The sequence below is a fragment of the Pholis gunnellus genome, assembly GCF_910591455.1.
Source record: "Pholis gunnellus genome assembly, chromosome: 8".
Lineage (NCBI taxonomy): Eukaryota > Metazoa > Chordata > Actinopteri > Perciformes > Pholidae > Pholis > Pholis gunnellus.
In genome coordinates this window covers 26,898,582-26,914,481 of record NC_136534.1, presented here as the reverse complement: position 1 = coordinate 26,914,481, position 15,900 = coordinate 26,898,582, and the positions used below count along the sequence as shown (strand labels likewise).

At 41.8% G+C, this 15,900-nt stretch overlaps 1 protein-coding gene across 1 annotated transcript in view; it reads left to right on the top strand.

Moving 5' to 3' along the window:
- Positions 1-15,304, top strand: part of cpne4a (copine IVa) — a gene marked incomplete at both ends in the record, with an annotated part of 31,981 nt that extends 16,677 nt beyond the window's left edge. The window contains 8 exons of the mRNA XM_079164987.1: positions 2,719-2,805; positions 4,270-4,329; positions 7,480-7,613; positions 8,476-8,530; positions 9,789-9,840; positions 10,543-10,676; positions 11,484-11,720; positions 15,173-15,304. Of these exons, the coding sequence (XP_079021113.1) occupies positions 2,719-2,805; positions 4,270-4,329; positions 7,480-7,613; positions 8,476-8,530; positions 9,789-9,840; positions 10,543-10,676; positions 11,484-11,720; positions 15,173-15,304 (891 nt within the window). The remainder of the gene's footprint in view (positions 1-2,718; positions 2,806-4,269; positions 4,330-7,479; positions 7,614-8,475; positions 8,531-9,788; positions 9,841-10,542; positions 10,677-11,483; positions 11,721-15,172) is intronic.
- Positions 15,305-15,900: the final 596 nt, after the last annotated feature.

Here is a 15,900-nt window from a genome sequence, read left to right as displayed (position 1 = left end):
CTGGAGGTTTAAGAGGAAATGACCTCATCTCCGTCAGGTTCCTGCAGCTCCAGGATTTCCGTGAAAGCCCCAACTAGCAGCGTGACCGACCTTTAAAAACGCACCTTCGGGGGCCGCACGGTTTGTGTCGACAGACGGTGTAATTAGCCGGGACGGCGGAGAGACGGAGGCCGAGCTAATGAAGACGCAGCTTGCTGAGACGGAGAGCTGTTGGACAGACATTTGGCAGACACTAATTAAAGCGCTCCGTTAACGGCGTTCTGTTTCCACATGCTCAGGTTTGTGTGTTTTTCTCTCTCTGCAAACTGCCTGAAGATGACAACACACGGCTGAAAACACACTAACGATGTGCGGCTGTCTCATTATCAGTGACGAGGACACAAATAGTTTCACTGTAATGATCCTCTTTGACGGTCTGATGACACGACGCCACGGTTTTCATTAACTCGTCCTCCTTCACTTTTCACTGAAAGAAAATCCCTCTTCTGAGGCTGAAAACAGTCAAACATGAAGCGCTGCAGGTGTTGAATGCATCGTACGGTTTACTGTCGCCTGGGCTCAGGACCAAGTTATTGATGATCTCATCTTTCACTCTCACCTCAGACTGTGGCTGTGAATGATCGCTGTTCCATGTTTTCCTTTTTGTCAACTCATCTCATGTTCAGATTCAAACCAACAGTGTGTTAACTCATCGTGTTAGTCATGTCAAGACCACAGAGACGTCGAGTTGTCGGCCAGAGATCGGCGAGTGTTGCCTTTCTGTCTCGAGGGGTTATTAAAAGGTTGTTTGTTTGTTGAAGTTTGGGGATTTTTTGCCGGGTTTGGACCGCACAAGATTTCTGTCTGTTCAGACGGCGACATTCAAAAACCAAGATGGGGATGGCTATGAAACCAAGATGGCTGCGGCCAAAATGCTGAACTGTTGGCTTCAAAACATCAGTCCACAAACGATTGTCTGGCGTCACAGCGTCTTCGTCCACTTCTTACATTCAGTCTGTGACCGCTGCAAACATGTGATCGGACAGTCGAGCAGTCGTGAGCAGTCAGTGGAGTCCCGTCGGGGAACCCCTCCTCCCCTCCCCCACCTCCTCCTCCTCCTCTTCTTCTGTTCAGGTTTTATTTATTGGGCTCCTTCCTCAGCTGACAGTCGGCTCCCGACCCAAAGCTTCCCGGGAGCTATTGGTTCACCCCCCCCCCCCCCCCCTCCATCCATCTATGCGGACACAAATAGAGTCTGAACCGCCGGTTCCGTTGTAATAGAGTCAGAGTGAATCCTCAGAGGCCTCGTTTGTCCGGCTGAAGGATGGTCTGGAGCTCGGAGGGGTTTTGTGGTTAACGTGGCTGTGAGTCAGACTCTGTTTCCTCCACGAGGAGGACGTGAGGACGCTCGTCTCACTTTTGTCGAAATATCTAATTGTGATTTTCTTCTGACCAATATTGTAATTTTGAGATTAAATATAATGACTTTATGCTAATTGAATTCCAGGCCTGTGCTCTTGTAGTGCAGTGGATTAGTGGTGTGTCCAGACTCACACACACACACACACACACACACACACACACACACACACACACACACACACTTATATACTTGTTATTATTATTGTGCATTTTGTCTCTTTTTTGTCTAATTAATTACACTCAGAACATCAGTGTAGGCAAAGCAAGAGAGTCTGTAAGCATGCTCATAAACAACCATCTTCACCAACATCGTGTTATTAAAGTGATCATCAATACTATGACTCCGTCATGTTGTTTATGTGATCATGTTGTTTATATGATCATGTTGTTTATATGATCATGTTGTTTATATGATCATGTTGTTTATATGATCATGTTGTTTATATGATCGTGTTGTTTATATGATCGTGTTGTTTATATGATCATGTTGTTTATATGATCATGTTGTTTATGTGATCATGTTGTTTATATGATCATGTTGTTTATATGATCATGTTGTTTATATGATCATGTTGTTTATATGATCCTTTTTATGGCTGAATTATCGTCTCAATGATCAGCTTCACCTGCAGCGGATAAAACTGATCAGAGATCAGCTGCTGGACGCTTTTATTTTGAAAATCACCTGAGACGTCTATTTCCTGTCATAAGCATCAACATCTAACAGACGTTAGTCTGCTTGTCCCGGCAAAACCGCCAAACCCTGTTGGAAATATAACATTCCTTTATAATGTTTAAGGTTTATTTAGTTTCAGGCAAAAATAAACGACTTCATTCGGGTTAAAATATCCACTTCATGAAGGTTTGGTAAGTTTATTGTAAAGCTCATTTTGTACACAATGTGTTGCATAATGTATTAAAAACAAAGGAAATAAAACGTCATGAATAGAGAAGTTGAATGAGTCATAAAAAGTCTTTCATTTCTTCATATTTGATCACTCGAGCACTTTAAATGCTTCTTGTAATCGTTTTTCTTGAAGTCGTGGTTAAAGATAAATGTTTGTACTGTTTTCTGATGAACAGATTTTTATCTCCTTCAAATACTAGAACATGTATTTATTATTTTAATATTCCTTTATGCATAAAGCTTTTCTTTTAGAAATGTCCATCCTGTGATTTGACTTCTTGTTGTGTGTCGCTCGTGTATGTGATGTCCTGAGGTTTTTGTATTATTCTTATTTGCTTTATTAAAATTGTATTTATGTTTATATATATATGAAAGTAACTTGCTCTAATAATTACTTTGTGTGTTTTCAGGTGCAGTGGCCGTGCTTGAATCCCAAATACACAGTCAAGAAGAAGAACTACAAGAACTCTGGGATCATCATCCTGAACCAGTGCAAGGTGACCGACCGGCTTACTAACCCGTTATCTCTGCCCCCCCGCGGTGTGTTCATGTGCTGCTGGGAAATCTGACATGCGAGGGTTTCGTTTGGCTCATTAACACCACAGTTAACCCCGTGGAGGTCAACTACAGAAAGTAAAGAATATGGTTTGTATTAGTCCTGTGATTCTTTCATGGACCATGTTTCCACCAACGTCATGAAAATAGACCATCAATACCTCCTTGGTGGAGGTAATGACAAACTAACATTCTTTCAGCTAAAAAAACTACATTTTAACAACAGTAAAACAACAGTTAGCAATGTTAGCAAGCAACAGAGAGGTGTTCATTAAAAAAACCCAAATATTCCGTATGGAGTACCACAAGGCTCTGACCTGAGTCCACTGTACTTTATGGAATATTAATATTCCACCGCTACGGATCACGATCCATGAGCACAGCATTGATCTTCACCTCTATGCAGACGACGCTCCGCTCTACGCCGCTGCTGATTGAATATGTCAGGACGACCTGTCAGTCAACGGATCCTCATACAACTCATATATCTTACAGTCATTCCTCATATTTATTTTGTGTTTTGATGCTAAAGTCCAGCAACACGTGTCAATTTCTGCTCGTTATGTGAAATCTTTTCACGGGAAACAACTTGTTATAACTTATGTTAAAGAGAAGATCTTGAAACACTGAGTCAACTTCAGGAAGCGTGCACAGCTTTTAAAATACACTTCAGTCAGGTTTAGTCAATACAACCACAGAAGCTGCATTCGTGTTGAACACATTTAAATCTCATCCCAGTATTGTATTGTTTTTTTAATCTTTTCTCCCAGATTTAGGACATTAAAACTAGATTTCTCAGAAAAGATGAATGTTTTTTGGAGGCTCGTCTGAGTGACACACTGAGCCTATTATGCAGCCCGATGAACCTAACATTTAGACGGTGAACGGGGGAGTCGGGGGAGTCCAGAGCCCGATAACATTTAGCCTGATGACACTCGACACGCCGAGAGTCCCCGCTTCAAAAGAAGCCTCATTAACACTCGATGGACGAGGAGTCGGAGAGCGGAGGAAAGGAAATGTTTAGTAAGAGCAGGAGGAGAGTTATTGCTGAGAGCAGGTTCCTCCGTGAAGATCCTCTGTGATCTCATTCTGCCACTCAGCAAGACCACAAAGATACAACGAGTTCACCTTTATGTTCATTTCAATTCAACCTTTATTCATCCACAACCATCCCATTGACAATTTGAATATGTTTTATTTTAAAACAAATCATATAAAAGAGACGACGGGCTTGAAACAAACTGCATCAGTCAATGAATTCAGTGGCAGGAGCTCAAATGAAAGCTGCTTCCAGCTGCTGTTCACGGCTGCTTGAATCTGATTGGACGACACCAGTCAGCTGATGAAAGCGTGACGTCACCTCACTTCATTTGAAACCTTTAAAATATGAAATGTTCTGTCTGCAGATCATCAAGATGCACTCCTTCCTGGATTACATCATGGGAGGCTGTCAGATCCAGTTTACAGTGAGCACACACACACACACACACACACACACACACACACACACACACACACACACACACACACACACACACACACACACATACTCAGGTCATCATCCTCTTCTTCAAGAGAAGAAGAAGAAGAAGATAAATAAATAAAACAGGCGTCCCGTGCACTTGGAGTAATTTCCGATGTCACCATGGAAACGGTAACCACGGTGACACGTGCAGCAGCATCACTGGGACCACTAACCAGTTTAACCAGTTTAATTAGTTTAACCAGTTTAACCAGTTTAACCAGTTGAACCAGTCTGACGCTGCAGCTCTTTGCCTCTTTTGTTTTTGATCATCTTTCGTATGAATGAACGGGAACATTTCTACATGAATGAAACTAGAGATTGAGACCATAAACTCATGTTCACAATGTTTACTGAGGTAATAAATCAAGAGAGAAGTAGAGTCATTTTCTCATAGACTTCTATACAACCAGAGGAGTCGCCCCCTGGTGGACATTAGAGAGAATGCAGCTTTAACACATGAAGCTTTGAGTTCACTTTTTTGCCGTCTGATAGCTAGCCAGCTCTCTGCTAATTAGCTAGTTGGCTAGTTTGACTCTGAAAGAGTCTATTGTTGTTCATCTCAGCTTTCAAACTTTCCTAAACACAGTGTGATTGTAATAAACCTCCCCTGATGCATGCTGGGATACACCTCGACTGCTTCAGTCTGGCAGAGACACAAACACGATGTCGCTCAGCGCCGTCGTGTTTGGTAACTCGTGTTAAACACTCAGCTCAACAGCTTCACTTCCTGCAGCGAAGTCTCTCCCGAATGTTTAAATGTTTAATCAGCAGGAAGCTCTCTGCTCCAACCTGCAGTCATTCAGTCGTTCTACTTCTGAAACGATTCCACTGAGGTTTTAATCACCCGGGAGGGTCACAAACACTCAGCATGTAAACAAGCGAGGAAGCTTCGGTAAAAAGAAAAAGCAGCAGAGTCAGGAGGGAACTGTGTTTTTCTCTGCAGCAGCGTTTCCAATCAGAAGATTGTTTTTGTTGGTTCACGTCGTCTCCGGAGGAAACTACAGAATGCACTTTGTGTTAGTGCATTTACAACGATTCCCTCTAGAACCTGCTGAAGTTTATTTTTAGTGAAGGAAATGCTATATTTCTAAACATGGCAAAGTGTCAGCTTTTCCTTTATGATAAATATATTTATTCATCCAGTTTTTTGTGACATAACGTGTTCTTAGATTAGATGAATTAGTTACGTAACCAGAACCAGGACTGAGAGGGCAGACTGTCCCACGCTGCTGCAGTAACATGAGAGGTTTGAGTTTGGTGTTCTGGAACACTACCACTTTAGGCCACAGGGGGCGACAGAATCAACACTACATGAAAGTTAATTGTAGTACCTTTAAGGATTCAAGATGGTCCTTTAAAACACATGCACTCAGAGGAATAAAAGCATGAACTATAATATACACCTGGTTTATTAATCAGATATTTGTTTTAATTTGGCTAATCGAAGCTGTTTAGACAAAAACAAGTAAATACATTTGACAGTAACCTCTCGTCTCATAAAGAGAGAGACACAAAGACCCTGCGGGTTCAGGCTTTAGGGGGCACGTTGGGATTGGACCTTTGTTTTCACAAGCAACACAAACAGCTGCCTCCTGTGTGAAAGTCCTGTGTTTGTTTGATTCATCAGTCACAACTTCCACCACTCACCCGACGCAAACTTTCTCTCTCTGTATGACGCAAATTTGTGTTTACATCGGAGCGATGCGTCTCATTTAGGCTCTATATTAGTAGAGACCGGACAAAACTACGTGTATAAATGTATGTGTATAAACCATACGGTACAAACAATGAAAACAACACTGCCGTATTTACACCTAGATGACGTTATGTTGAGTGTTGATTGGAGCTGCTACAATGTTAGCATAGCATAGCACCGATCAATCCAAACTCCATTCAGAAAACAAGCATTTAAAAGTGATTTACTTGTCGTCTTGTGGAGAGAACTAACAAAACATGAATTCAGACTTTTTCGTCATCATTACGTAGTTATTTCAGTGGCCGTGCATTTTATACCTGGGCCTTCACTGCTGTCCTGCAGTTGAAATGAAGCTCAACACCTACAAATACACTAACGTCAGAGTGCAGATAACGTTATATGGATACGTGCACGGGATGCTGCGTCATTAACGGACAATGCAACGTAACAATAGTTCCGATCACATATTAAACCAAACAAAAATCCATCTTCATAAAAACAAGTTGTCCAAATAATAATATATAAACAAGCATCTTAAAGCTGCTGCAGATGTAAAAACAAACGCATTTAACTTACCAGAGCTGCTGTTCTATTTAAAGACAAAGTCCATCCTCCTTTCTTTGGTAATAAAGAGTTTAATCTCACGTTGTTCAGTTCATCCGTGTGTTTTAGTTCCAGTCAGAAGTTCTTCTGGATTCATGGACGCCAGTGAAGACAGTCGAGCCTCCTCAGTTGTATTTCTTGAACACGTTTTGATGCGTTTGAGGCTGAACATGTCGCTCCACAGAGGCAGCAGATGTTGGGATCGTCACCGCCCAACATGTCACGCTAGCCCGCTGACCAATCACGTAGCTGTAGGCCAGCTAGCAGCTCTGACACATCAAAGAATACGCCCACCATGTCAAACTAAAGATCTGATTGGTTGAACACTATGACAATCAACAACATCGTCCCCATTCACTTAACCTGCACATGGATTCACTGGTGAGTCTGCAGGCCTGGGGCCTCTCTTCTACCTAGAGACACAGAGGTGAACTCTGATTGGATCAAAGCTCTACTTAAAACAAGCTGCACTGAAGCAGAGCAGCTGAGGAACACAGTAGCTGTGCAATGAGAACATGAGATAATGGGGAAAAAAAACTATAATAAATTTAGTGTATTTAAGAAAAATTATTAAATTATAAAATAGCTCTAACTTTGTGATTCTGTCTAGTCCAGCAGAGAAGGCCTTGCAGGCCCTGACGGCCCACCACTGTGTTATTTCTGCATCTTTTTTTATCCGTTTATTGCAATTAGATCAGTTTATTTTGGGTTCAGACAGCTGTAGTAAACCAGCCAATGTGTTTGCTTGCCGACTAACTGACGCTGGTCTCTGATTGGTCGTCGTGTCTCCAGGTAGCCATCGACTTCACGGCGTCTAACGGAGATCCTCGAAACAGCTGCTCTCTGCACTACATCCACCCGTACCAGCCCAACGAGTACCTGAAGGCCCTGGTGGCCGTGGGGGAGATCTGCCAGGACTACGACAGGTGGGTCTGAGTCACAGCGCAGCAGCCAATCACAGGAGTCCATTCATTAAAGGGACAGTACACTCAGAATGACGACCTGAGCTTCTGTTCCTGTAACTAAATGTTTTATTCAGATACAGAAGAGCTGATAGAACAAAACACCTCCTCTCATGCTCTTAGTTCTAACTTCTTTGTCTTCTTGTATTTGGGTTTTTGAAGCTGCCAGTTTTCTTTTCTTCTGGCTGAGAGACTGTTCAAACCTTCAGGCTTCACTTTTATAATGTTACATCTTTAGAAAAAGGTTGTACTTTATTCTCAGTGAAGAGAAAAACCCTGAAGATCTGCAGGGTTCAGTTTGAGGAACTCCTGAAGTGTATTTAAAATCAGATCTGTTTCCTCATACATACGTATGATATCTTAAGAAGTTACTCCTCATATATTGTTCGTTTTCCTCCGCAAGTCCAGCAACACGTGTCAATTTCTGCTCGTTATATGAATACAGTCAAAATAAACTTCTGTCTTCATAGGAAACGGCAAAGTGAAGTTTAGTTAAAAAGATCGTTAAAATAATCACAGAAGTGCCGTTACTGACGTACGCAAGTTACATGACAAAAACATCTTGTTTCACACGAGGAACAAACTATTTTTATACCGTATTTTATAGAAATGATTCTGTCCCAAGCCTTTTGATCTGGACGTCAATAAGACGATCTGAGCAGGAAGTCATCAGCTGACGCTCCCACAGCCAATCAGAAGTCATTTCTGTGCTTTGTGTTGAAGTAGCGGCCGGTCTGAATGAGCTCGTTAACTCAGCAGCCAATCACAGACCCTCGTTTCTATTTTTACTCTCTGACTTTCTTCTCTTTTTTTCTTCTTGTCTCAGTGACAAAATGTTCCCGGCGTTCGGCTTCGGAGCTCAGATCCCTCCTGACTACAAGGTAATGTCCCAGCATGCTCTCTGTCTCCGGGGGGGGGGTCTGGTAATTACCAGCCGGCCTCCTCCTCGTCACCCCGGGGTGCTGCTCCTTCACTTCTCTTCCCATGATGCCTTGCGGCATGCTGCTTGTCTGATGCTGATTATTTCCTTTCAAGAAGCTGCAAACGCTTAAAGAGCAGGAAGTCAAAGTCAGATCTTGTGACTTCAGAACAAAAGAAAAAAACAAACTTTCACTCTTTAACAAACTTTTTCTTTTATTTCGCTGCTTTCAGCCTTTTCTTGACCGCTAGCTTACGGTGGCTAATGTTAGCAAACATAATAATTATAAATAATAAGGTATATGAAGCTAAAACATATAAACTATACAAGAGTAATTAAAGCGACAGTTTACACCAAAATATGAATATCTTAGGATTGAGACACTTTTAATGTAGAAATATAATAAAGGCCTTTTATATAATTCAATAAAACAGTAAAATATATTAACATAATAAAGTACAGGATATATGAAGTGACATATAGTGATATAGTAAAACAGTATATATGTATAGTACAGCAATATATAAATACAATACAGTACGAGTTTAATGCCATTAATAATAAATAATACATTCATTTACTTGTTTAAACTTTAATATTATTATTATCATCATTATTATTATTATTTTTCTGATACATATTCTGATTAATATTTGAATTGTTTCTTTTTATTTATGTATTTTTTGTGTTATTACCATTTATTTACTTATTTATTAATTTAGTTACTTTTATTTTATTGTATTTATTTATTTATCTTCCTCCAACACATTCCTCTGGTCACAGTTATTCATTCATTAATAATTGACAAATCTTTCCCATATTATAATCATAAGGTCTTGTGTTCATGTTTTGTTTATTTTATTAAACCTTTATCGGTCTAATCCGTCTCCTGTTTGTACAAAATAAAACACAAATAACAGAGAAACTAACGAGAGTCACTTTATTCTTTAGTTACTTCAGAAATAAACATTTCATTTCATTCATTGATCGGGTAGTTAATATCAGCTCCTATTACATGTCAAGAAGAAGAAAATTATGAAGAGGAGGAAGGTGAGGAGAGAGAGAGAGAGAGAGAGAGAGAGGGGGATGATGTCATTGTTTTTTTTTCTGATGATGGGATCAAACAGACATCCTGTATCTCCCCTCTCTCTCCTCCTCCTCCTCCCTCTCCTTCTCCTCTTCCTCCTCTCCTCCTCCTCTTCCTCTTCCTCCTCCTCCAGGTCTCCCACGACTTTGCAGTGAATTTTAACGAGGAGAACCCAGAGTGTGCAGGTAGGAGCTTTGATTTTCTCGTTCTCTTTGAAAAAGAGAATAATGTAAAAAGAGTCAAATGTTTGATATTGAGAAACTCTTTGATCTGAGAATCAGTTTGGTGATGACGAGGCAGCGGATCGAAGGAGCTCCGTCAGTCAGAGGAGATGAAACTGTTAGCCTAGCTTAGCACAAAGACTGGAAGAGATCGGAAACTGTTAGGCTAGCTTAGCACAATGACTGGAAGCAAGGGAGACTGTTAGCCTAGCTTAGCACAAAGACCGGAAGCAGGAGGGAAGTGTTAGCCCTAGCTTAGCACAAAGACTGGAAGCAAGGGAGACTGTTAGCCTAGCTTAGCACAAAGACTGGAAGAGATCGGAAACTGTTAGGGTAGCTTAGCACAAAGACTGGAAGCAAGGGAAACTGTTAGCCTAGCTTAGCACAAAGACCGGAAGCAGGAGGGAAGTGTTAGCCCTAGCTTAGCACAAAGACTGGAATCAAGGGAAACTGTTAGCCTAGCTTAGCACAAAGACCTGCCATCAGATCTGGTTGTGTTTGTGGAGGAAACATTGGAACCATTAAAAAGATAGAATGTTCAGGAATGTGTCGAAAAAGATAGCAAATTATCAGAAGTTTTCTCAAAATCAGGGATGTTTTTCAGATTCCTGTGTTTGAGTGAATTCATGTTTGTGCTTCTTGCCTCTGATGTATGTTTCCTGTCAGGTATCCAGGGTGTGGTGGAGGCCTACCAGGCCTGCCTCCCCAAGCTGCAGCTCTACGGTCCCACCAACATCGCCCCCATCATCCAGAAGGTCGCCAACTCCGCCTCGCAGGAGGTCCACACCAAAGAGGCCATGGTGAGATGTAGCCCCGCCCCTAAAGCATCCCCTGCTTTATGGTCTGTGTGACTCTAAATGGACCATCATTTACTAAATGAACATCATGCTGTATTGAAGAAGACTTGAAACTAGAGATTGAGACCATAAACTCATGTTTACAATGTTTACTGAGGTAATAAATCAAGAGAGAAGTAGAGTCATTTTCTCATAGACTTCTATACAACCAGAGGAGTCGCCCCCTGGTGGACACTAGACAGAATGCAAGTTTTAAGACGAACCGGAGGTTGTCTCCTGGTCCAAACCACGGTGGTTCTGACCAATCAGCTACTGGCAGTTATGGGCGGGGCTTAACTGTTTGTTCAAAACAACAATGGCGGCTCCTAAACAGATTAGCATAGATTCTGCAAGAGCATTTCTTTTTTGAAAGAAGAGCAAAAAAAAACTAGACTTTTCGTGATGAAAAGGCGTTTTCGTTCCTCAGCTTGATTGACAGATGGTTCGCCCAATCACCTGACAAGTACTTATTGAGTATCTGAGAGAGAGTGAGTGGATAAGTGACATTGTTTCAGCAAATAACAAGAGCAACTGCAACAACTCTGGTGGAATTTATTCACCGTGACGTCTATTATTTCTTTTTTTTGTCTTTTACGTGTTGTGATTTTTTTGATTTTAGCTTCATATTTGTGATTACATAATAGGTCCTCTTTGACATTTCTTTTATGGTTTCAATATTATGTTTTCAGTACATTTGTTAAAGATAAAAAATATATGTTAACTACGTCAACCTGAGAACTTTCGATTGTTTTTACGATCTCTGTCTCGCAGCAATACTTCATCCTGCTGATCCTGACAGACGGCGTCATCACCGACATGGCCGACACGAGGGAGGCCATCGTCCAGGCCTCCCACCTCCCGATGTCCGTCATCATCGTCGGCATCGGGAACGCCGACTTCAGCGACATGCAGATGCTGGACGGCGACGACGGGATCCTGCGATCGCCCAAAGGAGAGCCCGTCCTCCGGGACATCGTCCAGTTCGTCCCCTTCCGCAACTTCAAACACGTGAGTCTATCGGATGGACTTAAAACACAGTTCAACACAGATGTTCATTTGTCTAGCCGGGAGTGACTTTCTTTGCTGCCGTCTTTGTCCTAGAGTTCTTTTCTACAGAGGAGTTCCACAAGGAGCGATTTTAGGATTCAAGATTCTTTGTTCCTTGTGGGACACAATATTATTTTCTGTTGCTAGAGACTTTCCCCTAGGATGCCGCTGTTGGCGTCCTTTGTACAACTGAGTCAACGCTGCCTCGATCCTTTACTAAAGCTAAGCAGGTAGCTTTGAGGCCAAAAGGTCCCGACTGAGGTCCCGGAATGAGAATGGGCAACAACAAAATGACAGTTAATACACTGTTAGTTGTTGACTTTGACTTTTGCTAGCATCGCGTTTCCAGGTATTAGTCAAACCCACAGAGTTACCAAGGAATGATTTTGGCAGCAAAAGGCATGAAAATATAATTTAACTGTCTTAATGTTTTGGGGGGGGGCATTGGAAAGTGACCGTGGTATTAGTGGGATATCGAGGCGTCCTTTATCAGGAATTAATGTACTTTGAGGACCCTGCACGTCTTCAAGTGGTCCATTCCTGATAACGGGCATCATCATAACACATAGTATATAAGTCTGTGCTAACCTCAGCGACAATGTCATTATTTTCCTACAACTGCTTTACAATGAGTTGTAAATGCAATGCTTTTACTGTGAAAGGAGAGCAGCAGGAAGTAATTACCTTCAATAAGCAATAAGTGAAAACAATCTACAAAACAAATGACCTTTTAATTAAAATGAGCTACGATCGACACCGTGACCCTCGTTGTAGTCAACAACATCATCATCAGTGGGAGGTGGACCAAAAGAATCATTTCCTCATTTTGTTTTAGCAAACAGCAACAACTCATTTTGTTATAATCTGTTGTTACTCGCTGTTGAAGCACTTGTTGTTTTCCCTGTAAATGAAGTCATTATTACGAACACATTCAGCTGTTATCAGGCGCTAAAAGCCTCTAAGTATGGGCAGCAGATGGTGTGTTCATTTGAAAGATGTCTTCTTGATATAACATGATACAGTGTGTGTATATATATCTTTGTCTGACCCCCAAACATATTGGAACTGTGGATGACTGTGAAAGCAATAAGCCAAGAAGAGGAGTGTTGAATCTGGATCAGAGCGTATTGGAAGTGGAGGACGGGAGTGGGAAGTTATTGAAGAAATTAGATTGTCACATTTTAAGAAAGGGAGACGAGGTGGCGATCTGCCAAGCAGTCATAAGTGGGAAATAATTTATTTCTCTCAAAATGAATTTCAAGTCTTTAACAAGGTTACAGACTCTACTGTACAGACGAGATGTATCTCCTCAGTTCGGACTCATTTTTACAGACACTATATATATATATATTCTTTTCCCTCCTGGGTTTAATCTGTGTGATGAAAGAGAGTTTCTGTCTGTGGACCAAAATGAAACAAATTCTCATTTGACAGCAGCAGAACGAGGCCGAGAGTCTCTAACTGCTGCTGTCTGGGATTTCTCCCAAAAGTAGAATCCACTCTGCCCTACAGTCCGTACAATATGCATGTTTTTATTTTGTGTGCATATATTTAAGGGGCTGAATCTCGATATTATTAGTTACTAACCTTGTATGTTCCTCTCTGAGGCAGCCACTGATTTCAGGTTATTTCCACTAAAATAAAACAACTGCAGATCGATCATCTCTAACAGTCGAATATTAGTCAATTTGATTTATTTCATTGTTAAATACGTTGAATCATCGTCCAGAGCAGCTGGCTGAACAACAAAGACAGATTATTATAAAGCAAACAAGAATGGGCTCGGGAAATATTGCAGCTATCAGCCCGTTAGATTCTTGTGTTGTTTGATATCTTTTAAATAAAAGCCGTTTCACACCAAGAACGGATTATTGTCCGAAATATTTGCACGGATACATTTGTAAAAAACAGATTTTGTTGGTTCTTATATTTATGTAGAACCTTTGTGGAAAATAATACTTTGATTTCAGCTGATTTCAACCTGAGGAAATATGTTTGACTGATGAAATACTTTGTTCCAACCGACGTCATTCAAAATATTGTTCTGCATAATAATCAGCCATGTACTTAATGGCGAGAGGGTGTTATTTTCAGAACAATGGCCGTTTGTTTTCAGGGTAACGAACTGTTCAATGGGACATTTTTCGGACTATTGGTGTCTCTGAATGTTGGGCCTTCAGCACAATGGGCCGTCCCCTCTCGACATCCAATAATGTACGACAATCACCATGACGGCGATGCCAACAACCAAATAAAAAGGACAATACACCCTGAGATAGCCCAGCAGCGGCTGATACGTACTTGCCAACGTTAAATACGTCCGTCACGGAACGGGGGGGGGGGGGGGCTAGCCAGAACAGCTAACGTTAGCGTTAGCATCAAATTTGGCGTCTGTTTAGTTCTTCTCGTCAGCTTTTTGTCCTGCAGCTCCTTGTGTTCCCATGGCCTGATTGGATGTATAATCCAACCAGTGAGCTTTAGATCAGCTTTGAGATGTCCTCTCAGCTGGACATAAAAACCTCCACGGGGGGAAATCCAGATCAGTTGAATCCTGAATCACCTCAACTGGGTCATTTGGACACGAAGGAGCAGTGGTTCTCCTTCCAGATGTCTGAGCTCTGCCAAGTAAACTAGTTTCAACCTCTTACAGCCACAATCTAATTTATTTTTTATCCTCATATTATTAGATCAGCCGTATATCCGTATATCGAGAACTTGATCTCGAGGCTCATGTTCCTCTACAGTCGGTACAATACCTGCCTCTCTGCTGACGCCACTCCAATCTGTCTCATGCTCCATGTTCCTTTTGTTCTTTAACAAGTTCCCCCTGAATACTGAACCTCCTTTGGGGAACCACTTCCTGAAAGAAAACCTTTGCCTCAGACTCCGAGGTGCTGACTTCTCATTCCAGCCGCTTCAGACTCGGCTGCAAATTGTTGAATATCCAGAGAAAGAAAATTGCGATCTGAAGTGAAAAGTTAAAGTTAGACTGACACCTCTGTCCTCATAAAACCACCATTATTGCTGTTTTCAGCAGCCAACTCAAAGCATCTATACACTGAGAATTTTAGAGAACACTTTTAGAGAACTTACAACTTGATTATTGTGACGGATCTGCAGAAAGTTTACTCTCTGCAGTTTGAGTTTCACCATGTACAGTAATGAACTGGAACAAATGGCTGTCTGGAACAAAGAGTCAGTCTTAAAAACCCTGATGGATGATGGGAAAATGTGAATGTGAAGGGGATTCATGATAAATTGTCTATAAAATGTGAAACCATGACAATAATCCTTCAAATAGGAACCTAGAATGCCTGTTTTTCTCAGAGACGAACACTTGAATGAGCAGCCTGTCTTATGTTTGTAGGTTGAACCACATATCCAGCATGATTTTCCTTCTGTCTCCTCCTCAGGCGTCTCCAGCTGCTCTGGCTAAGAGTGTGTTAGCAGAGGTGCCCAACCAGGTGGTTGACTACTACAACAGCAGGGGCATCAAGCCCAAAGTGCCCAGCCAGTACCAGTCTTCCAGGCAGTTCGGCCCCTGAGCGCTGCCGCCGTCCCCCATCCCCCCCCCCCCCCCCCCCCCCACCCCCAGACAGCACAACCTCTCCCAGACTGAGAATAATGTTTACTGTCTTTTGTTCTTTGTTGATGCGGATGTTAAAGGTGCTGCATGCAGCATTTTGCCACGAGGAAGGGGCTCATTTAAAGATTTGATCAGCCTCCACACTGCATTTTACGTTGGGAGGGATTTTACAGGTTGGACCAACAGGAAGTTCTACTGGATTGCTTTATGGCACAAAACTTTAAAAAAAGAGTAGCGTAGCAGGTGTAGGTGCTGGTTACAGAGGTTTACCAAAACAGTCAAAGTAGCTGAGGAGCGACAATTCAAAGAGCGATGTGATAAAACGTGTGCTTTTGGTAACGAAGGGAGCGGCGTGTCCTGATGCAATGTAGTTCGTCAAACCCTGCAGCGATGCTGACGGTTTGTGGAGCTAAAGCGTGTTTTTGAAGCAAAGAATTCATGGGTGATGCGTTTCCCACTTCTAGTGTTCCTGAACACAGAAGAACAGGAAGTCTCGTTGATCACAGATAAGAACCAAGACATCGTTTTGTTTTGCAGACCTGAGTACGGGACACG